The sequence below is a fragment of the Anastrepha obliqua genome, chromosome 1 (genome assembly GCF_027943255.1).
Source record: "Anastrepha obliqua isolate idAnaObli1 chromosome 1, idAnaObli1_1.0, whole genome shotgun sequence".
Taxonomy (NCBI): domain Eukaryota; kingdom Metazoa; phylum Arthropoda; class Insecta; order Diptera; family Tephritidae; genus Anastrepha; species Anastrepha obliqua.
In genome coordinates, this window is record NC_072892.1 from 116,162,911 (window position 1) to 116,186,624 (window position 23,714).

The 23,714-nt window shown below is 38.5% G+C and overlaps 2 protein-coding genes across 2 annotated transcripts; both read right to left on the bottom strand.

Moving 5' to 3' along the window:
- Positions 1 to 429: 429 nt before the first annotated feature.
- LOC129236817 (uncharacterized) lies at positions 430 to 2,545 on the bottom strand. Its single transcript, XM_054871065.1, has 6 exons — positions 2,516 to 2,545; positions 2,192 to 2,399; positions 1,708 to 2,117; positions 1,078 to 1,577; positions 639 to 1,025; positions 430 to 574 (listed from the first exon to the last, which is right to left on the bottom strand). Exons 1-6 carry the CDS (start codon positions 2,543 to 2,545, stop codon positions 430 to 432), a joined length of 1,680 nt encoding a protein of 559 aa, XP_054727040.1.
- Positions 2,546 to 9,368: 6,823 nt separating this feature from the next.
- On the bottom strand, positions 9,369 to 18,443 carry LOC129235802 (membrane alanyl aminopeptidase-like). The gene is made up of 7 exons (XM_054869841.1): positions 18,378 to 18,443; positions 13,333 to 13,853; positions 12,165 to 12,323; positions 11,516 to 11,990; positions 11,211 to 11,452; positions 10,008 to 11,135; positions 9,369 to 9,924 (listed from the first exon to the last, which is right to left on the bottom strand). Exons 2-7 carry the CDS (start codon positions 13,851 to 13,853, stop codon positions 9,624 to 9,626), a joined length of 2,826 nt encoding a protein of 941 aa, XP_054725816.1. The 5' UTR covers positions 18,378 to 18,443; the 3' UTR covers positions 9,369 to 9,623.
- Positions 18,444 to 23,714: the final 5,271 nt, after the last annotated feature.

The window sequence follows — 23,714 nt, forward strand, 5'->3', positions numbered from 1 at the left end:
GAGCCATGTAAGATCGCTACCGGGAGCTGAAAAACGAAGAGAGACGTATTATCAGAATGAAGAAACGATAGGGCGAAATACGTGAGCGCGAGCAGCGCGAGATGCTGGCCAACAAGAAAAACGCTCGAAAATTCTACCAGAAAGACAGGCGGCTTATAAAAGGCTTCAAGGCCGGACGATTTCCTGTAAGAACAAAGACGGTGATCTGGTGACTGACATCCAGAGCGTTCTGCAAAATGACCTTGATGTCTACCAGTACCGCCATCAGAATCAGTGTTGCCGAAACTTTTCCAGCAAAAGTAGCTAAGGCGAGGTCAAAAAATAGCTAAAAGTAGCTGACTTTAAAATTTTAAACTAAAAGTTCATAAAAAGTAGCTAAAAAAAGTAGCTAAAATGAAAACATTTTTTTTTAATAAAAATTCAACTTATTTAATTCAATGTTGTAATTATTTCATCGATGAACACCAACTCATCATTTTCAACTCCTTCATCGCTTTTATAATTAGCCTTTCTAAGGCACTTTGTCGGAACATCATAGTCGAAACAACATTTTCCCTGTCGGCGTAATCCATATCTATGTATAAGTCAAATCTCGTATTAATATGTATATATGTATATTTAAAATAGTTGTTTCTTACCTTATAGCCAAAATAGAGCTTAGCACCGTGCAGTTCATTCTATTTCTTAATTTAGTTTTAATTAAGTTCACCTGACTGAAGAGACGCTCTACTTCAGCGTTCGACCAGGGAAGAGACAAAATTTTTAGAGCGAGGCTAGCTAACTCCTTATATGGATTGGTAAAGGTCGAGTCTTTATAATTATAAACTTCGGCCCAGAACTTCTCCGTATTTTCAACATTTTGCCAGGTATTATATTGCAAATTATCATATTGCCTTTTTAAATTGTCGACGTCTTCCACTTTAAAAAAAATTAAAAGTTCAATAATACTTTCTTTCTTGGCTCGCAATACATTTCCGACCGAAAATAGGTCAATTTTATTTAACACTTCAAAATTATCTGGAATTCTGAAAAAAAACGATAAAAAACGAATTTTGCATAAAATTTAAAAAAGCTTACCTTTTCTTCAGTTGATGTATTAATTCTATACAAAAATCGGTACATTTGATTCGAACTTGAGATTCCTCAGTTCTGTCCAGACTTAACGTTTTTAACTCCTTTTCGAATGCGTAACCAAGATAGAGATCTCTCTTAACGTAAGATTCAAAATCACTATTTAGCACATTGATGTCATCATCCGGCGATATAATAGTGTGCTTCAGTGATTTAATTGCAATTAACAAATCCTTTAGCAATTTTGTGGAATCTGGTTTCTTGCTTTGAAAACTTTGGTTGACTCTTTGCATGTCTTTTAGTATAGGCCGTAAAAATAGCAGATACAGATAGTTGATTCTTTCGTTATACATGGATTGCAGCATTTTAGCTTTTGTGCACTTTTCGTCTATTGATGCAATCGAGAAATGCAATTTTAATTCCTCCCATTGATCGATCACTCTTGAAACTGCTGTCTCAATAGAGAGCCATCTTGTCTCGCAAACACGTGGAATTTTTAACGGAGTCTGTATTATATATATGTATGAATAAATTTAAAAAATAAAATATTATATAATGTATATAAATGTATACAAAAAATACACACAACACAACAGACAAGACGACACAAGTTCCGAACACAAACACAGTCCAAACCTTATCATTATTCATTAGCTCGTAGATTTGTCTATACGCTGATTGTCGATGAGAACTTTTTGAGAACCAATTATAGGTCTCATAAATCAAATACTCGAGATCTTCTGGCATAAACTGCTTGCACGCATAGTTGACTGCCAACTGCACAGAGTGGCAAACGCATTTAATGAGTAGTAGATCAGGTGAATGTTTCTTGAGCTCCACGTATACGCTCTTGTGGGAGCCAACCATCACACTGGCATTGTTGGTTCCTATGCCTATTACATTCTTTGCATCTAGTTTCCATTTATTCAATTCCTTCAGCAAAGCTTCACTTATGCAAATGGAATCACCGCTGTCGATTTCTACTATGCTTAAAAACGTGGACACCACCAAACTACGACTTATCGAATAATAATTAATGACTACACCTATATAACCACATTAAATAAAATTAACATTAAAATTAAAAATAAAACAGTTATAGAAATGAAAATTTACTCACCAAGTAATTTTGTAATCGCAATGTCAGTTGATTCATCAACTATCAAACTAAACTTGGCATCGCCAATATCCGCGCGCAAATCCTCGCAAAAGTGTGGCGCTAGAACGTTCTTTATAATGTTTACACACTTTTTCCGTCGTAATTTAAGATCAGCTGTCTCCGGTTTGGCACAAAACTTGCGAACGCACAACTCTGACAAATGGTCAACCTGTGAAGTAGCAGTGTGCTCTGCAACAAAAAGGCACAACGCAACCTCCTGCTCAATGGTTTTGGGTACTGGGTCCACCTCGAAGGAAATTTTGTTTCTCTGCCCAAAACTCTTACCATTGGAAACATGTTTTGCTGTTGTTGCATGTTTTTGCAAATGACACAGTTTGGCCTTTATTGTGCACTAAAAACAGAACACTTCAGTAGGATCTGTGGTCACTTTTCTCACCCAGTCTTTGAATTCTGGCTTTGTAAGCCATGCGTCTCGGCATTTTTGATTATATATTTCTTTGGGCATAACGATGCTTTGCTGACGCTTGCAAAATGATATTAGCTTTTTGAGTGATCGCTATCGATAAAGATATCGATGCAACACACTTTGCCAAATGGTGTTGGAAAACTTCTCTCAAAAAAAGTATCGCAACCAACAAATATGCAACCAACTCCGATATTGTTCACTTTTATTTCAGCTAATTGTAATTTTTGAAAATAGCTAAATTAGTAGCTAATAGCTGATTTAAAATTTTTGTAGCAATCGGCCTTTAAAAGTGGCCAAATCTAGCTACAAAGTAGCTGATTCGGCAACACTGATCAGAATTGGGAAGGACCTCTCCGAGGTTTCAGACAGGATGACTCGCTGTTGTGTTACTTCTTTAACCAGTTGTTGGAGAGGAACATGCGAGCCGCAGAACTTAATCGCTCAGGCCGAATTTTCTATAAGAGCGTGCGGAGTATGCCGATGATATTGATGTTGATGATGCCGATGATATTGATATTGATATCGTCGGCCTTAAAAACCGCGTTGTTAGGTCTGCCTTTTCCAAACTGGGAATGGATCTGGTGGTGAACGAGGACAAAACGAAGTACCTCTTGTCATCAAATAAACAGTCGGCGATCACGTCAGTGGTGACAGTTATGATTTCGAGATTGTAAGATACTTCATTTATTTAGGATCCAGCAGTAGCACCGATAACAATGTCAGCCTTGAAATCCAACGTAGAATCTCTCTTGCCAACAAGTGCTACTTTGGACTAAGTAGGCAAATGAGTAGTAAAGTCCTCTCTCGTCGAACAAAACTAACCCTCTTAAGGCTCTCATCATGTCCGTCTTAACGTATGGCGTAAAACTTGGACGATGACAAAATCCGATGAGGCGTCACTTGGAGTGTTTGAGCGAAAGATTCTGCGGAAGAATTTTGGACTTTTACATGTTCGTGACGGCGATAGAAAAATGAACTGTATGAGCTTTATGATGACATAGCGCAGCGAATAAAGTTGCAGCGGCTACGTTGGCATTGTCATGTCGTCCGAATGGAAAGAAACGCTCCGGTTCTGAAATTATTCGATGCGATACCAACTGGTGGTGGAAGAGGAAGGGGAAAAATCAGGTGGAGAAGGACTGGCGTTGTTTAGCACGAGAAAGAAACGACCGACACGCTTTGTTAAACTCGCGCTTAAACGCGTAAGGGATTATTGCGCCAGAGCATACTGAATACACATATCAATAGCATAGTTTACTGGGACAACAGCTTTCACGGGATATCTCTTACACGAAAGTGCCTGTGCCTTAAAAACAATGAGTAATGATTTCTTTTCTTTTCTAGAGGCTGGCAAAAATCCTCCACTGAACCCGCCCAGAGGGTGCCGGCTGGTAATAGGTACCACAGTAGTCCTGAAATAGGAGGTACCTAGCTAAGCTAATTATACAAAGTTTGGTGTTCGCTACTCCTCAATAGTACAACATCATTCGGAGTATCTTTAGCATGGTCGGGGGTAAAGGGCTGGATCAAGGTGTAATGCGACCCGTGCCGAGGATCTGTCAGGCTGGGGGCCCTTTTCAAAAATAACTCAGTCGTAAACGGAGCTTACGGATACCTGGCGCCCTCCGTAATAGCTAGCCTTACCTACGTACCTGGAGCTATGCGTAGGCGGACTTCTCCTTCTCCAACACTCGTGGGTCCAAAATGAATATTGGCAAATCTAAAAATAAAAATTCTATGGAGACCGGTTCCTCCGCTAAAGGACCGGAAGGAGCTTCCAGCTCTGCAAAAAGGGCAGCGTCCTTGACGAGCCTCTCTTCAGCCCCAGTTGCGACTGAGGCCAAGCCTAGTCAAAATTCGGTGGCTAACAAATCTACGGCTGGTAATTTGGTCCAGCCAAACAAGCAACTGTTGCGACAACCGAAAGTTGGTCGTCAAGCTGAGGTAACTGCGACCTCAGTCAGCGCTAAAAGCAGTTCTCAGGTCCAGAAATGGCCTACAATAAAAATTTCCGACCCGTCAAAGGCTGGGTACCAGGAAAGGTGCAATGCGGCCAGGTTACTCACTAGGGTACACTCAACGCCACCAGCTGGGGAAGAACTCACTAAGGAGCTGCAAGAGGCGATCGAGTGGGCGAAGGCGGTACTACCCAATTTCCAAATTGAGCGCCGGTGCATCCGGACATATCTAAGCGTCAGAGGTCAGCCGAGGGGGACAGCTCGCAGGCAAAGAAAATAAGGTTGCACAATGTCACGCCACACAAGTCTTTTGCGGAGGTTGCAAAAAACCGCATCATAATAGGCGTTGTAGACGAAAACGACCCTGAAGGAAAAATCCCCAAGAACCAGTGGAAATGGGTGAATGCTGCGCTGACGAAAGTAGCGATGGAGGTTATGATCAGCAACCCTGGGCCTCCTCCTTCCTGTACAGATGCAGGATGGTATCAGGGTCAAATAAAGATAGTTGCTTGCGACGACGAAAGGTCGGTGCAGCTTTACAAGATTGCCATCTCTAAAGTTGGCGAAGTATATCCCGGTGCCAAGCTGGCGGTGGTCGAGAAGAAGGAAATTCCGTCTCGTCCAAGAGCAAGAGTTTGGTTACCAACAACTCCATCAGAGCCTGAGGATATCATGCAGCTGTTAAGAGCATGCAATCCTAATCTTCCAGCTGACAAATGGAAATTTGTCAAGTCTTTTGAGGAGAAGTCAACCACCGAGGTGGAGTCGAAAAGAGCCACTATGCAAGTCATGTTACTGCTGACTGAGGACTCACTAGAGCCATTGGCGAAGAGCGATGGCGAAGTCAATTATGGCTTCTGTAAGATTAAAATCAGGACATACAGAAGTGACACGTTAGGCCAGCTTGCTGATGATGAAGATTCGTCTAGCGAGGTGGACGTGCAAGAAAAAGAGTCTATAGGCGATGTCGACAGTATTGGACACGCTTCTTCTGGGGTGGATTTGACAGAAGACTTTGCCAACCTATTGTCGGAGAAAGAGCTCCTGGGTGAGGTAGACGCAGATGTAACCAATGAGGCTCCTTCAAATAAATCTGCACCACAGTAAAGCAGCCACAGCAGCCCTTGTTGAACTAATGGCGGCAGAAAATCCTGATATTGTCCTCATTCAGGAGCCATGGGTGAGACAAGGGCGCATATGCGGATTGAGGGCTCCGCACTATAAGCTTTACGCTGCCAGCTGTGCAGGTAAAAGTAGGACATGCGTACTAGCTAAATCTAAACTTAACGTTTTCTTAATCCCAAAATATAGCAATGAAGACTTCACGACGGTAAGCTGGGAAGCAGTTGACATTGAATTTCGTATGGCATCGATGTACTTGGCCCACGAAGAACCTGTACCACCACAACTGTTGGTAGATTTGATATCGGACAGCGAAGCCTCCAAATGCAGATTAATACTGGGTGGTGACGTGAATGCACACCACTCTGTATGGGGAAGCTCGGATATCAACGAACGTGGTGAGTTACTTTTCAATTACATTTTATGTACTAAATTGCTGTTATGTAATCGTGGGAACGATCCTACTTTTATAATCAGGAATCGTCAGGAAGTTCTTGACATCACCCTAGTCTCAGATTGTTTAATAGATAAGGTGGTTCAATGGAGAGTATTAGAGAAGCACTCCTTCTCAGACCATCGCTATATTGAACTAATAGTAGAAGAAGAAATCCCTCAACCAACTATTTTTAGGAACTACAGGAGGACCAACTGGCAGATGTATAATTACGAGTTGGAGAGAAATCTTCCCGAAATTCCCCCTTATTATCCAGAAAACGAGGAAGAATTAGATAAGCTAGTCAATTTGTTTACCGGAACATGTTGTAAAGCGCTAAATAAGTCCTGCCCTCTTGTCAGGCACAAGGGGAAGACAAAACCCCCATGGTGGTCCTCAGAACTTAGCCTTCATAAGATTGTATGTAGAACACTATTTAATAAGGCGAAATACTCTAATTTGGAAGACGATTGGGACTTCTATTATGAGCAACTCAAAGTCTATAAAAAGGAGTTGAGGAAAGCAAAAAGATCTTCATGGAGGTCGTTCTGTGAGGATATAGAAACTACAGCGGAAGCTTCTCGCTTAAGAAAGGTCTTGGATAGATCAACGACATCTATTGGCTTTTTACAGAAGCCAGACAACGGCTGGACGACTTCTACCAAGGAGTCGCTAAGTTTACTATTAGATACCCACTTTCCGGGGAGCTCTGAAGTCTATAACTCGGGCCCTACCCGAACTTGCAACCCCAGAGCATCAGAATTTGAGATTAGCTCAGATATCTCAGACATAATCAATGGAACTAATATTACTTGGGCTATAGGAAATTTTAAGCCGTACAAATCGCCAGGCCCTGATGGGATAATACCGGCACAACTTCAGCAGCCTCTGGCTCATATCACAGGGTGGTTAGTAACCATTTTCAAAAGTACTCTTCAGTTAAATCTTTATCCCGAAGGCAGGTAGAAGCTCGCATACCAAACCTAAGGACTTCAGACCGATTAGTCTATCATCTTTTCTACTGAAAACATTAGAAAAGCTGATTGACTCGGCTATCAGGAATGGTATACCCCACTCACGTATGTCCAAATCGCAACATGCCTACTGTAAAGGAAAATCTACAGAGACGGCCCTAAACTCACTGGTCACATCAATTGAAAGCTCATTTGAAGTTAAAGATTATTCACTGGCAGCCTTTTTAGATATCGAAGGAGCTTTTAACAATATCCTGCCTAAGGTCATAACGAACACGCTGTCAGACCTGCGCATTTCCGGAACCTTTGTGAATTTCATTGAGCAGTTGCTTACGAGCAGGTTCGTGAATTCGACGTTGGGCTCTTCGGTGATGCGCAGATCTGTCTGTAGAGGTACTCCTCAAGGCGGGGTACTTTCTCCTCTTCTGTGGAATCTAGCAATGAACAAGTTGTTGTTGGATCTGGAGGAGAGGAGAATTAAGGTTGTGGCCTACGCGGACGATGTAGCTATATTAATAAGGGGGAAGTTTCCAGACACCCTCTGCAGTCTAATGAATAGAACCTTAAAATATGTGGATACTTGGGCCAAAACATGTGGTTTGAGCCTGAATGCGGCCAAAACGGAACTAGTGTTGTTTACAAGGAAATATAAAATTCCCGACTGTCGGCCTCTGACACTCAACGGAACTCTTTTGCTGGTCGGTGAAAAGGCCAGGTACTTAGGTTTAACCCTTGACAGGAAACTTTCATGGAAGCTGAATGTTCAGGAAAGAATAAAGAAGGCTGCTACGGCGCTTTATTCCTGTAAGAGAACTGTAGGCTTAAAATGGGGATTAGCCCCCAAAATAGTGCACTGGCTATATACGGCCATTGTCAGACCAATTATGACCTACGGAGTCCTGGTCTGGTGGCCATTCCTTGATAAGAAAACTTCCATTAAGAAACTAGAGAGTATTCAGAGGGCGGCAAGCCTCAGTATTACTGGGGCGCTCAAAACAACGCCAACTTCGGCTCTAAGCGTTATGTTGCATCTACTACCAATTGACCTACATTGTAGACAACTGGCCGCCAAAGCGGCTCTAAGATTGAGGGAATCATCGATGCTCAAGACAAACAAATGGGGACACTCGCGCATACTTGGGATGTTTCCAGGTATTCCTAATACCACCGACGTTTGTGACTCGGTGAATATATACCTAGACAGGCCTTATACAGTCCATTTTCCATCCAGAGAGGACTGGGTGAATGGGTTAACAAACAACGAAAACGGGATTAGTATATATACGGACGGCTCTAAACTCAATGATCAAGTGGGAGGTGGTGTATATTCGGAAACTATTTTCGCCAATTTATCCTTTCGCTTACCTGATCATTGTAGCGTATTCCAGGCCGAAATCCTGGCAATCTCAGAAAGCCTTTTAATGCTAAATAAAAGCGTAGTCACTGTTAGGGATATCTTCATTTATTCCGATAGTCAGGCAGCTCTGAAATCGCTTCTATCAAGCAAACACTCGTCTAAGACAGTAAAGGAGTGTTACAAATTATTAACAACACTTGCACAGTACTTTTCTATTAATCTACTCTGGGTGCCAGGACACAGTAACATTAAAGGTAACTGTAAGGCAGATGAGTTAGCTAGATTAGGCTCCTCGCTCCAAATTAGTCAGGACAGGCTTGACATACCTATGCCCTTGGCAACATGTAAACTTTTGATAGACAGATACACCATTAGTGCTGCTAACTCCAACTGGAGGCAGTTAAACACCTGCGCTATAAGTAGGCAAGCGTGGCCCGAATGGAACATGGGTCGCACTAAGAGTCTACTTAAGTTAGGCAGGAGGGATCTAAGGATTGTAGTAGGTGTCCTATCTGGGCACTGTCTAATAGGAAGACATGTCAGTAGATTAGGGGCACCATCTAATGACTACTGTAGAAGCTGTCAAGATATAGAGGAGGTAGAGACAATCGAACACCTTCTATGCGGGTGCATGGCTCTGTGTAGAAGGCGGTGGAGATTGCTCGGTTTCGCTTTTCTGGACAGCATTGCAGATGTTGCAAATCTCAAACTATCTAGTATAGCTAGCTTTTTAAAGGCCACACAATGGTTTAGAGAGGACCAAGTTGAGTAGGATAGGACAGTTCCGGTGGTATCACAAAGGGCCTCTAACTGGCCTAGGTGCGTCGTAGGACAGCCACTCCACCTAACCTAAAAACACCCTGTATATAAGTATTCGTTAACTACGTTGAGGATTTTTATTGAAGAGATGAATTCTTACACACACATTCATATTTATCCATATACATACTTACAAAATATAAATATATTTACAAAATCGATTAATAAGAAGAAGGAGAAGAATATTTTCAGTAGGTCTTAATCTAAAGAAATTAAGTCTACCATACGTAACTATATGCATTTGTTAATGCCAGTCATGATTGGGAATGTATGTATAGGTACATATGGAAGCGCTAGCGAAATTTACTGGAGGAAACGTCCAATGACAGCACATACAATTAGTGTTAGTACGGCAACTGTATTAGTAGTAGCACCGTTTGCCTTGCGCTTCACCAAATAGCTCTTGAAGCTTACTAATCTGTCGCCAGCCCATCCCAAATTGTATTCAACAGTGCTTTCTGCTGCCACCAATGTTGACTGTGAACTACCAAAGTTGGACATGTTATTTTCGTTGAACGTCTTCAATTTCTGTAGTTGCTCTTGAGTAGTAAAAAGAGCAGCAATATTGGCAATAATTGTGGCGACGGAGGAATAGCTGCCCATCCTGTAAAAAAACAAAAAAAAAAAAAACGGTTTAATAACACACACTTTTTGAAATAAGTTTATATGTATAAACACAATACTTACGAAGTTGCAAGTTGGTCGTAGTTTGTGGTAACTAATTCGAAGACTTGATCCACATTTTCATTGTTGTCGGTGTACAGGCTGCTCATTGCAGTAGATTTATCCTGGAGACGAATTTGATCGCTCACAATGGCCCAGAAGTGCTTCTCAATCAGTGTACTGTTTTTCACACATCCCAGTGTACTGAGAATCAGGTTTTGCTCCGTGGCAGAAGTGCTTGTCAAAAATTTGTTGAAAAGTTTATCGTAATTAGATTCATTGCCATAACGCAGAGCATTGCAGTACACAACTGAACGGATATTCACTGGTACTGGAGTCGTGTCAATTTTGGCAAAATGTTCTTGTGACTTTTGAATGCACTCTGTACGACCAGCTTTGCAAGACCAAGATAAAATTTTAGCACGATTATAGATATCTAATGCGGTATCGTTCGAGCGTTCATCGAACCCGAGTTGATTGTATGCTGTCTCAGTAAGTTCAATAATGTAAGAGTAGAAACTCTCAGTATCATTGCCCAGACGAGTGTTAATGAAAGTAAATCCATTGAAGGCGGAAGTCCATGGTAGGTAATTGATTTCACTCTCCAAATACTCAAGTACATCAAGTGCTACGTCGTACTCGAGAACATTAGCACGTGCCAGGTTGAGCAGATCGTCGACTATTTGAGCACGATTCAGTTCATGAATACCACTCCAGTTCGAGGAGTGCAGCGCTGCGTGTATAGAACTCCAAGTACTCTGATCATAGTTGACGCGATAGTAGCCAGTCTCTTGTATGTTAAGAATGATCCAATCCACGCTGTTGTTTAGGGTTATATTTGATGCCGATGTTGTAGCATTCAAATAGAAATCAGGAGTTGTGTTTTCAAAATTGTTTTCTTCGCTGGTCGTATAGGAAATTGGTATGGTGTAAAGTAAAGAAGTGTTGCTGGTGCTCTGATCCTTGAGCATAAAGCGTGACTGTTTAACGCTAAAAGATTTCTTGTCACTAGACAGTGTTACTGTCACGACGGGATAGCCGACTTGCTCCGTGAAGCTCTTAAACACAGCCTCTGAGTATTGTTTGGTTGAAGCAGGCCAATAATTTTGCCAAGTTTGAAGAAGATAAATCGGAATGGAGTTATTGTATTGGCTAGAAAAAAAGATTGAAAGTTGTTAAGTTTAGTTAGCACAAATTTCAAACTACTTTGATAATACAAATACATACTAAGTTTTGAGATAGGTTTGCAACGAAGTTTTGAAGTTAACCTCGCCCATGGCATGTTTTACCATCCGGATAAAGGAGGCACCCTTGTTATAGGAAATGCTATTAAACATACGGCTTATGTCGGAGGGTGTGTGCGTGTCTTCATCGCTCATAGGATTGGTGCTATTCGTGGCGTCCATGGACATAACTGATTGTACTTGATCGACTACGAACTGCTTATCTAAAGCCATATCAGTTTCAACCTGCAGCGAGATATATACAATTATAAGGAGACATGGTTCGATCATTTAACACCTAATATCTACCATATGTGTGCCAAAGTATTGGAAGTAACGAGCGAATCCTTCATTCAACCATGTGTAACTCCACCAGTCGCACGTCACCAGATCACCGAACCACATATGAGTCTGCTCATGTGCCACTACTGCGGCAATATATTGTTTGGCACTATCCGTTGTGGAGTTTGAATCATAAAGCAATGCCCGCTCTCTGTAGGTTAATAGACCCCAGTTTTCCATTGCTCCGGCAGAAAAGTCGGGAATGGCAGCCATATCCATTTTATCATTACCCATTGCAAAATAGTCAATACCAAAGTAGTCGCCCAATTCTTTTAAAATACTTTGGCCGACATTGAAACTATATTCAGTTTGATTATAATACTCAGGGCGTGCAATTACCCCGAAATTATCACTTTTGCGTTGCGTAAACTCGGACACGATGAAAGCTAATAGATAGGTGGACATATATGGAGTTGTTACGTAGATATCTTCCTCATAGTCTCTGTAATAATAAAAGTTGGAATGTATAAGTAATAAGTTATTGCATATAGCAAAGGGTTTTCCGATAAGGAGATGTCTTAAAAGCTTTAATACTTTAAATAATTGTGTTCATTTGAAGGCTAAACATTTAGAGGATTTACAATATTTATTTGGAAACCCTTTAGTACAAACTTACCCATCAGTGACTGTTGTCGAAATACGGGTATTGCCAAAAGAGGTCAAGTTTTTGGGGCGTCTGATTGTAACGTCGAAGGTGGCCTTAAATTTTGGTTCGTCGAATGAAGGGAAGGCACGTCGTGCATGATTAGGTTGAAATTGTGTAGAACCAATCCATCTGGAAACAAAATAAATCACATTTATACTCGTGCACATAGAATAGCCGCTCTTAAGGTATTGATGGAGTGCTCGGAAAAGTTTTTCGCGCATGAGTTTTTATGGTTGTTTGGCGCAGCTCCTCCTCGATATGAGTGAAATATAATCGGCTAAAAAAACAACAAAAATATAATTTTGTTCTAAAATATTTTCTTTTATTTTTTTTAGCTGATTATATTTCACTTTGATAAATTCTATACCTAAGTTTGTAACATTGAATAAATCTCAACATTAGTAAATTTTGTTCAAAACTTTTTCAGTTTATTTCCTATTATACTCAAGTCTATAAATAAAACACTTTTTAGAAGAATTGTCGATAATGCGCGAAGTACATGGAAGCGCTCACATATTTTACATGAATTAAAATAAGTGGTGTGGTGGAGTATGCCATACCCCTACATTTGCTTAAATAAATTTCGAATTAAAGAATAATAAATCAGCACAAAAAATTACTATTTTGCAATTTATGTAGTGTATATAAACTGTCAAAAAAGTGTGTAGGCGTCAATTACATGCACATTTATACATAATATAAGTATGTATATAATAAAAATAATAAACATGGCGTACTCCATTCAAGGAAGTTTTAGTCAGCACACGAACCAGGAGTTAAGAGCTTCAGACCACAACGTTGCTCTTTTGTCGCAATAAATGTCACTTCGCTTTTCTTCACTTTAAATCTAACTATGAATTTGATTATCATCAACACAAAACAACTTTTAAACATACGAACATGGGTCGAAAGTTTAGTTATAATAGTTTTTAAGAACACGAAAATGTGTTTATCGGCATGAGAAAATGAGGTTTAAAAAAGGAAGCAAGGTTGTTCTTTAACCTGACACGCCAATTAAACCTATTTGTCTTAAATATTTCTTCAGTTTCGTAAACTTAATAATTGAAAGTCAAATTAATAAAATGTATTCTAATTAATTAAAAAAATCGCTGAGTTTAAAATGTGTAGTTTCACTTACTTGGTGACATTATTGGAATCAACATAGTAGCTGCGGTAGAAGCCATACATATCATCATCCATCGTGCCATTGTAGATGAAATGTAGGTAATAAGTTTTACCAGCTTCCAACTCTGTGCTCAAATTGTATTGTATTTTGTGAGTCACACTATTCCATTCGAAATTGTCCAAATTGATTTTAGTCGCATTAGATTCTGACCAATATTCGCGGGTTGTGTAATTTAAGTTTCTCGTATGTAAAATTAGTGTTTTTGTGGCTTCAGTTGAATTAATTTGGATGGTAACTTCACCATCAAATGTGAATCTCTTGTTGCCATCACTTTCTTGCAGATATGGTGCCAATTTGAGTGTGTAATTCCATGGTTGAATTATGGTCGGTAGACGATAGTCCTCGCCATCTGAAGCAGTTGCTCTTCCAGTCACTTCATTTGCAATCACTTCATTCAGCTCTTTGAATGGATGGGCGCGAACGGTGACGCTCAATAGTGCCACTACCGCGGCAATGAGGTACAGTTTTGACATCTGAAATTTATATACCAACATACATATTACAGATAAATATTTCATTATTTTACGTTATGAAAGGAGCGATTAAAGAGATGTAGTTCTTCATTCTTTCCTAGTACTGAACTACGAGGTTTTGGATTTCAATTAAATAGGAGTTTATGCAATTCTTCTGATTTTTGTATAAAGCTTAAATTTGGAATTTACATGTTTTTTTTAACAATGAACTATAATTTAATAAAAAATAATAATGAATATTAAAAAAAATGGAAGTAGTCAAAACTGGTCAAAATGTTGTTGTAATGATAGTTACACATAAAAATTACTCAGTTAATGAAAATGAAAACTTTAGTTGTCGAAAAATAGAAATTATAGAAAACCGATTAAATAAAAAATTGAATAAACGAATTTAATTATTTAACAACATTTCCTTAATGAGGTGAGAGAACACTGACCCCTAAAAATGGAGGGTACAACAGGTCTGTGTGTACAGCTCACATCAATATCGACAAGTGTATGCATATGCAGAAGAGCACGGAAACACTTTTTATGAGACCTTTACGATTTTAAAACACGCGCGTTTTTTATTATATTATATAATCCTCGAGCAAACACTTACAATATTTATTACTTTGCTTATCGAATATGTCATAAATTTTGGTGGATTTTAAATTTTTTCAGAATTTCAACAGAAAAAGTAATCAATACATGTTATCTTCTACTTTAATTCTTATAAACATTTTATTACTTCCTAGAAAAAAAGTTTGAGATTAGAAGTTTTAGATTTTTCGCCCCGAAAATCTGGACTGCCTACAAAATCTTGAGGTGGCACAGTGTGAGGTGTGTGTGTGTCAAAAAGTGCATTGATTGAAATAATATTTTAAGCGCTTCGCAGTTTGGGTCTAAGAGTAGCTCGAATTGCACGAGGAACTGGTGAGAAATATTTTAATCTAGTAATATATAACATAAGACAAAAATTTCCCGGTTATGGGAATCGAAAAACTGCATGTATACTGCCTAAAATGATGTTCCGATCAATGGTAGGCAGTACAGAGGCATAATACTGGCATTTCGTGAACTGAAAGTGGCCGTCGTAGGCTTGGGCGATCTTTTTAGTTTTAGCAAAATGCTGCGCAAATGTCCCTACGCCACTTTAAAGGAGAAGGTAGGGGAAAGTATTTGTTAATATTTTGTTTTTCAATATAAAAATATTTTCAATATGAAAATTTTCAAAATGTAGATTCTAATTGGAGGGGATTACACCAAATAGGCTTATAAAAGTATGGTCTGACTTCAATATCACATAATGTGAGATTTTCTTGGTTTGAAATTATCATAAAATAAAATTAATAACAAAATTAAAGCAAATAAAATTCACAACTCTTTCTTCATGTTAAAAAAACTCTTAAAAAATACTCATAATGTGAACAGTTTTTGTTGCATTTGTTGTATTTTATTTTAATAAATTTTTTGAAGACTTTATCTTCGCTTGGCAGACTTTTGACCACACTTTTCTTGCATTACTACTGCAAGACCGAACGTTTGGCTTTTGTCTACTTTCGGGGCGGAGGCTCTCATTAAATGTCGGATCAGAAAGTCTATAGCGTATCCATACTGGTGCAGAAAAGATAAGTATAGCAAGCGGCAGCAATTATCACGTCGTGACACGTTCCCACGACTGTCGGTTCTACGTTACTGGAACGACCCGGATTTATATCGGGCCAAGGACTGTCACTTCAGCAGCATTCCCCATATATGTATGGGAAATGTTTATGCTGTTACAACAACAACATCACGCCGTAACAAATATTTTTGAACTGATGTGAAATACAACTTTGAGTGAGAAATTTAACGACATTTTTTCAGTCAACTGCATTCGAATGCATAAAATCTTTAAATAAAATTGAAATTAAATAGCAACAGACAAAATCATTTAATTATAGTAAGTGACGGCATATAACTTTCACGAATATACACCTCATTAAATGACTCTATTTATAAAATTTTCGAAAAAGTGTACCTTAATACAATCGAAAAAATTACATGGCAAAGTTTCACGCACAAAAGAAATTTTAAAGTCGGAAATCAAGAAATCTTCAGTGAAGGGATTTTTGCTCGATTGACATACATTTTTTCAAAATACGAGGGGTGCCTTTTATTTGGCAGGATTTGGCAACCCTGGTGTTGCAATCTGGCAACTGACAGCTATATCGCAAAGTTTGACATTTTTTGGCTTTTAAGTACTCAGAACGTTTTGAAATACCAGCGCTATTTGTGTTGTTTACAGTAACTTAAAAGATTCATCTCGGTCCAAAAATGGAATTAAATCGTGAACATTTTCGTCCGATTATTTTTTACAACTTTCGACGTGGATTAACTCAGCAACATTGCATGGATGAACTTAATTCATTTTTTGGCGATGAAGCTCCATCAAGGACCAGTGTTTATCAATGGTATGGTGAATTCAATCGTGATCGTAGTTCACTCCAAGACGAATTTCGTGAAGGTCGTCCAAAATCAGTTGTTGTTCCGAAAACCATTGATGCTGTGCGCGAACTGATATTGCAAGATCGTAATGTGACTTATCGTGAGATTGAGACAATCTTAGGCATTAGTGGGACCAGAATACATTCAATATTGCATAAACATTTGACTGTCAAAAAAATTTGTTCGCGTTGGATCCCACACAATTTGCCAATCGCTCAAAAACAGGCTCGTGTCGATTGGTCGAAGGAAATGCTTAAAAAATACGATCGCGGGGCTTCGAAACACGTCTATGACATCGTGACAGGTGATGAATCATGGATTTACGCGTATGAGCCCGAAAGTAAACAGCAGTCGACTGTATGGGTGTTTCAAGATGAGCCAAATCTAACAAAAGTTGTTCACGCACGAAGCACTTCCAAGCAAATGGTCGCCTGTTTTTTCGGAAAAACTGGACATGTCGCAACCGTACCACTAAAACAACGCAGAACAGTAAATTCTGAGTGGTACACAACCATTTCTTTGCCAGTTGTCTTCCAAGAAATTAGGAAAACCAATCGCCAAAGACGGATCACTCTTCACCAGGACAATGCGAGTTCTCACACATCGGCTCAAACAACTGCATTTTTGAGCACCCAAAACATCGAATTAATGGGTCATCCGCCGTATAGTCCTGACTTGGCACCGAATGACTTCTTTTTATTCCCGTACGTAAAAAACAAACTGAGAGGTCAACGTTTTTCAACACCTGAAGAAGCAGTTGCGGCATTCAGAATGCATGTTTTGGAGGTACCTCATTCAGAGTGGCAAAAGTGCTTCGACAATTGGTTCAAACGCATGCAAAAGTATATGAATCTTCATGGAGAATATTTTGAAAAACAATAAAGTGATTTTCGATGATTAAAATTTGTTTTTGTTCTCTAATCCCGAAATATAAAAGGCAACCCTCGTATACATATATTCAAATTTGCTTCTTCCCTGACGCTACGTAAGTTATTTTTTTATATTAAATAGTTTCATTGGTATTTACACTTTTCGAGCACTTTTTATGTTTTCTTCTAACACGATGATTCCATTTATTGTTTAATGGAGTTGAAATTTGAACTTTATATTCATAACAATGATACTTTCGCCTCGACACTGGGTATTCATTTGTTATTAATAATTTTGGAGCAATTTTTTTTTACTTTTTCCAAAAATTTGTTTTCAGAAAGTTTGCAAAAATTAGCATAAAATATTGGACACGTTTTCGAGACTAATTTATTTTATTGCGGGGAAATGAAATCCATTATATTCGCGTAAAATTTTTTCACAAATATTTTAAACTGTATTATGATCGATCTTTAGCTCCTGGGCGATGCTACGAATACTAACATGTCGGTTAACCTCGATTATTTCTGTGATTTTAGCGACATTAGCGACATTTTTTTTAACATCAAAAATGCCTGAACGGAGTCGACGAAATCAAAATTGTAGGTAATTAGATGTTACAGTATAGGCACCATAAACACTATTCACAATTTCAGCCTGGTTTGCATTTTCGTCTTTATCAACAAACAAAAAAAAAAGAGAAAAAAAGAACCCCCTTACACTGATCTCTTTCTCATATTCAAGGGGGCATCTTGTTTTTTCCACCAATAATCTATAACAGCAACTGAATGGCTTTTTGTGTGGCAATTTTTATGGTGGTAACGCAGCCGCAGGATTACGTATGCCTATCGAGACGAGATCGAGGTAAGAAAAAAAATTATATATTTTATATTTCACTTTATTTCATTGGTGACATAATCACCCAAATAATAACAGACATGTCCAATAGATGCATTATTACACTTATTTTCATTTCACTCTTCATATTAATAATTTATTTCAGACGAAGAAAATTCTCATTTCAATACACTTTTTTAAGCTTTTCTTAATTTCGCTAAGCTTTTGAATGAATACCCAATTTTTATGTTTGCATATGCTTTTTTCAAAACACAAATCCTACACAATTTTGATTTCATTATTTGAAGTCTTTTATGTTTTGCTATGCGCCAATATCCTTGAAGTGCTAACCTTTTGGGCTGTGTACTCGTATACTCGTATTTCCACCGATCGGACTGCTGACAGCAGTTTGAGGTGGTTAAGTCTTAAACTGATGTTGATATGTGTCAGCATAGACATTTATAGTTAGGCAACTTAATGGCTTATCTACTGTTTAAAACAAATTTTATTGCAAATGATAAGGACAATTATCTCTATTGCTGACAAGAATATGTTGTTGTGCATTATAAAAACGCAAGCAATTATAGCCACTCGATATCGCCCTGGGTATAGCGTTGACTTCATATTATATTTTTGTTAACTGATTGCTTGCGAAAAATTCTTCTACTGGGTTTTATTGCATATTATATCAACAGTGCACCGTTAGTAAATACAAAGTATGTATGTATGTGTGTAATTTATATTAGAAAAACGCCATGTATGCCCAACTATAAATTCTTTGTTAGTATAATATTTCTTGAATGGTGATATAGCTCGGAATAACATTTTTGTAAACTATTAGAATATAGCAAAACCTCAAATTTATGACACTGCTCTTATATACTCGTATATTAATAGATCATACATAAATATTTGACCACTAAGAGGCCTATTCAGTGGTAGAGAACCGAAATTATAAGCCTAGAATTTTAACTAAAATTAACCATAATTTTTTCGCATTTCTCGAGCCGAGCGTCTCTTAGCATGTAGATTTTTATACTTATATATTTTTCTATGTAGGCGAATATTCTAAATTTGAACTACGGGGTGGGCCATATAGCGTTTGCTTTTTGAACCACCTATTTTTTTGAGAATGGTAACACAAGTGACATGTCAAATGTGTTCATAATTTACTTAAAGGCTTGACATTTACGAAATGGGACGCTATACGCTTCAACAAAATTGGGAAATACTGAAAACCTATTTCCAAAGTGTTGAGTCGTTTTTTTCTTTTCTGATTTTCACATCTGTGGCTATGTCAATAAGCAAAATTGTCGGTTTTGGGGCTCAGAAAATCCACACGTTACTGTAGAGCAGCAAATGCATCCACAACGAGTCACTGTTTGGTGCGGTTTTTGGTCTGGCGGCATCATCGGGCCATTTTTTTTCGAAAATGAGCGAGGAGCCGCGATTACAGTAAATGGCGAGCGTTACCGTGACATGCTCAACGAGTTTTGTTTCCAAAAATTGAAGAGGATGACATGGACGACATTTGGTTTCAACAGGACGGTGCAACTTGTCACACTGCCAAAGTTACACTCGAACTTTTGGCTACCGGTTTTGAAAACCGAATTATTATTGCTGATTATTCGAACGCTCCCAGTGTGCTCCCAACAGCGTTGTTTCCGTTTTTCGAGAGAGGGTTCTACTGCTCAATTCCCTACTGAGTTACACTTGTTGGCGAGAGTTATCCTTCGTTTAATCTCTAGACTGACGCCGTTCAGACTGTTTACACTCGTTCCTAAATAAACAAAGTCCTTCACCACTTCCAATTCGTGGCGTGTTGTCCCAGACGCGAGGACGCTTTGTATGTTGACACCAGGTACTTTTTTATTTGTAAAGATTTCGTACATAAATTATCTTAATCTACATAAACAAGATTAATAAATTTAAACAAGAATATAGGATACAATGTCCTAAGTTGAGCTCTTAGCATCTGTGACTAATATGTTATATACATATGTACGTTTGTGATAATAATTATTACGAAGAGAGTTTGCATATTAATCATTAGTAAATACAAGCGTAGATTATTTTAGAAGTATGATGAAAAAAATAAAAAAAAACATTATACAAATAACAAGATTATGGGGTATAAGTTAAAAACAGACGATACAAATTAAAAATCATAGCATTAAAAATTTTTTGACATTTAATGTCTTCTCATGCTTTAAAATTTTTGAAAGTTATACTCATATCGAATCTAAGTTCATTTCCGTCAGGTTTAGAGCTGTGCGGTATCTATAGTAAAGGTTGGTTAAGTTTTAAGGACCGGTGTTGATTTTGAATAAAATACAATATTTTTAGAAAACTATTGTCATTTCTCTTTATTATGATAATATTGGTATGGCTCAATTACGTATGGAACATAATATTATATTGGCCAAATGGCCGCCGCAGCCTCGGCAGCACACCTCCATCCGATGGTCCAAATTTTCGATGACGCTGAGGCATAATTGAGGTTTTATGCCGTTAATGTGCCGAATTATCTCATCCTTTAGCTCTTGAATTGTTGCTGGCTTATCGACGTACACCTTTTCTTTCAAATAACCCCAAAGAAAGAAGTCCAACGGTGTCCTTGACTTTAGGTGTGGTTCACATTCAACATCGGCCCTTGAAATTTAACCACCCTTTTTAATATCGGTAGAACCCCATTATTTTGCACCAATTTGGTTTTGTGAAGATAGATAAAGGCCTCAGGCGGAATAAATCATATTATAGTTCCAGAGAGTTTTTTATGTACTCTTCGTTAGTGTAGAATGGCTCATTTATAAGATTGTTCATATTGCAGTTCAGGCATCTTTGTATGTGCTTCTACTATGACTATTAGACTGTGGAAAATTACTTATGCCAGTTCCAGTTTATGTGTAAGATGAGACAGTGAATTGCTTAAGTGGTAGAATGGTTGTATTAAAAACCAAACTTTTTTTCGCTTACGAGTTTATTTTCTACACAAAACTTGATTATATTATTATTTATGAGAGCTTCATATTTCTTGCTGATATTAGTGAGATGGCTTATGGGGCATGAGTTATTTATAACAGTAGGATCTTTGTCTCTTTTGGGTATAACGATGATTTTCGCCTTTTTCCAATTTATTCAACAAATTATTCAACAATGAGCAATATTCTAACATCATTGTAAATGGTAAATTTTTTAGAAGGTATGTTATCCAGGCCAGATGATAGTTAGCAGGTATTTTCTCTTACTCTCTTTCACCGTAAAACCCTCTTTCTCTGCTTCCTTTTCCAGACTGGAGTATGTTGAACCTATGGCGCGGTGGTTCAGGCTGACAATATCAATGTAGTCAGCAGAAGATCGTTTTGTAGTAAATAGTGCCAAAGTGGTTTAACTCAGCAGCACGCTGCCAAATCCCATTGCTCAACCATAAATGGTTTCGAAACTATACAATAATAAGGTATTGATTTGTATGGGAACTGTCACGCCTCTTTCACCTATACCTAAACCTTTAATTTACCACTTTTCTGAATAGTTAAGGTATTACACTCCTGCAAAGGGGAGATCAAATCTCTTGGGTGTGCAGGTAACACTTCTCTAATCTGGGTTCCAGGGCATAGGAACAAAGAGGGAAATGAAATTGCTGATGAGCTTGCCAGGTAGGGAACTAAACTAACTAACAGTTGTTAAAGGGGAACTGAACAAATTATTTTTCAGGAAAGCGCAGAATAGATGGAGCTCCATTTCTTCATGTGGTTTTTTGAAAACCTTTTGGCACCAGTACAATATACGAAGTACTCAGAAAGCCCATTGGATTCCTAGCCATTCAATTTGCAAACTCGTAGCTGTGTTTACCGGTCACTGGACGATCGGCACACACGCGGAAAAGATAGGGTTACTATTTAACCCCCATTACAGAAGCTGTGAGGATCTTTTAGAGAAGGAGACTGTTGAGAATTTTCTCTGCAAATGTCCGGATTTGGCAGCTAGACGATTAAGATCATTGTGTGCTCCTTTCCTCGACAGTCTGGGGCAATGCGCCAACCTAAATCCCATCAATCTTCTCCATTATATCAACAGCTCTGGCTGGTTGTAGATATCTGATTGTTGGAACTCTCATAATGGTTTCAAAACGGCGCTTTAGTGACGACGACGTTCGACGTTCATTGAAAAGTGTTCATGGCGCGTTCAGGCCAAGTTATGGTATTCAGCGATGGGGTCAATTTTCGGCTTAATGGCTACGTCAATAAGCAAAATTGCCGTATTTGGGCTGAAAGCAACCCGAAGTCATTCAAGAACCAACAAACAGCCATTGCATCCGTTAAAAACAACCGTTCGGTGCGGTTTATGGGCTGGAGGAAGCACTGGTCCATATTTCTTAAATATGGCGCCAATGCAGCAGTGAATGGCGAACGCATCCCCTCATGATAGATTCTCCTCCAGCGAGGCACTCAAACTGGTGTGTTCGGACAGCTAAATTACAGCGCAATTGTGTCGAACACTTGAAAATTAAAAATAAATGTGATGAATGGTTCAACTCTAAATTGAACACCTTTTAATCGCTAAGAGCACGGCTATTTTGAATAAAAATGTTGTAACCTTAAAGAATCTAAATTTTTTCTGGTTTAATTTTTAAACATCTAGGCTCGTCTTTTGAAATACTCATTACAACTACTTATACAGATTTTACTATTCATTAAAATTATAAAAAATAAATTATATTGTACGAGTACTGCAAAACCTGCAAAGTATTCCCTTTTATTTTTTGTACTAGAGTGTATGTAGTTAAAACTGTCTAAGTGTTTTTGGAGGACATGAATTGCAAGCTTTTTATCATTTCTTCTTTCTAATACGCAAATCAAAAAAGTTATCGCTTCATCATTAAAGGCATTTCATCAGATATTGTTACCGTTCCAGCCGCTGCGGTATACAATAGGTGGTGATATATCATCGTGACTTTTGCTCATGAATTGTATCTATCGAGAGGGCACTTTAGTGCTCAATTATCTACTCAGTCGGATGTTGCATTTTTTTTGGAAAGGGTGATTCATTGTTGGATCATAAGAAATAATTCGTTCGGTTATCATTTAGCAGCTTACAAATATTCTTAATTTCTTTATTCAATTTGATTATACTCGTATTACATTTTATGCCACTTATGGCACTATGGGCGGCCGCCGTAGCCGAATGGGTTGGTGCTTGACTACCATTCGGAATTCAGACAGAGAACGTAGGATCGAATCTCGAAGAAAGACCAAAATAAAGAAAAAGGGGTTTCTAATAGCGGTCGCCGCTCGGCAGGCAATGCCGGAGTCGGCTTACAACTGTAGGTCCCTCCATTTGTGGAACAACATCAAGACGCGCATCACAAATAGGAGGAGGAGGTCGACCAAACACCTAAAAAGGGTGTACGCGCCAATTATATATATATAACTTACAGTATTAGCTAAAACTGAAATCCAAATTACTGCATCATTTAACAAACTACAAGCGCACTCGCATCTTGGCATTCACGTTAGGTTAGGGTTAAGTTAGAATGGTTGCCCAGACAGTGAGCACATTTGAACGAATAAATTAAATTCAGCCTTTATGATATCAGTTTTGTGGATTACGTACGATGACTGAGGTTCGGTTGTGTTAATCGCTTTAAGCTGCTGATGAAGTTCATCAGTTTTTTGATATCAAGGCCTG

What these genes read in the sequence shown, in the direction of transcription:
- LOC129236817 (XM_054871065.1), bottom strand. Translation starts at nt 2,545, where the DNA reads ATGCAACAACAGCAAAACATGTTTCCAATG. An exon ending in TGCGATTACAAAATTACTTG is followed by an intron (nt 2,118 to 2,191) that starts GTGAGTAAATTT and finishes GTGGTTATATAG; the next exon opens with GTGTAGTCATTAATTATTAT. An exon ending in ATACATCAACTGAAGAAAAG is followed by an intron (nt 1,026 to 1,077) that starts GTAAGCTTTTTT and finishes GTTTTTTTTCAG; the next exon opens with AATTCCAGATAATTTTGAAG.
- LOC129235802 (XM_054869841.1), bottom strand. Translation starts at nt 13,853, where the DNA reads ATGTCAAAACTGTACCTCATTGCCGCGGTAGTGGCACTATTGAGCGTC. An exon ending in CAAACCTATCTCAAAACTTA is followed by an intron (nt 11,136 to 11,210) that starts GTATGTATTTGT and finishes CTTTTTTTCTAG; the next exon opens with CCAATACAATAACTCCATTC. An exon ending in TACGACCAACTTGCAACTTC is followed by an intron (nt 9,925 to 10,007) that starts GTAAGTATTGTG and finishes GTTTTTTTACAG; the next exon opens with GATGGGCAGCTATTCCTCCG.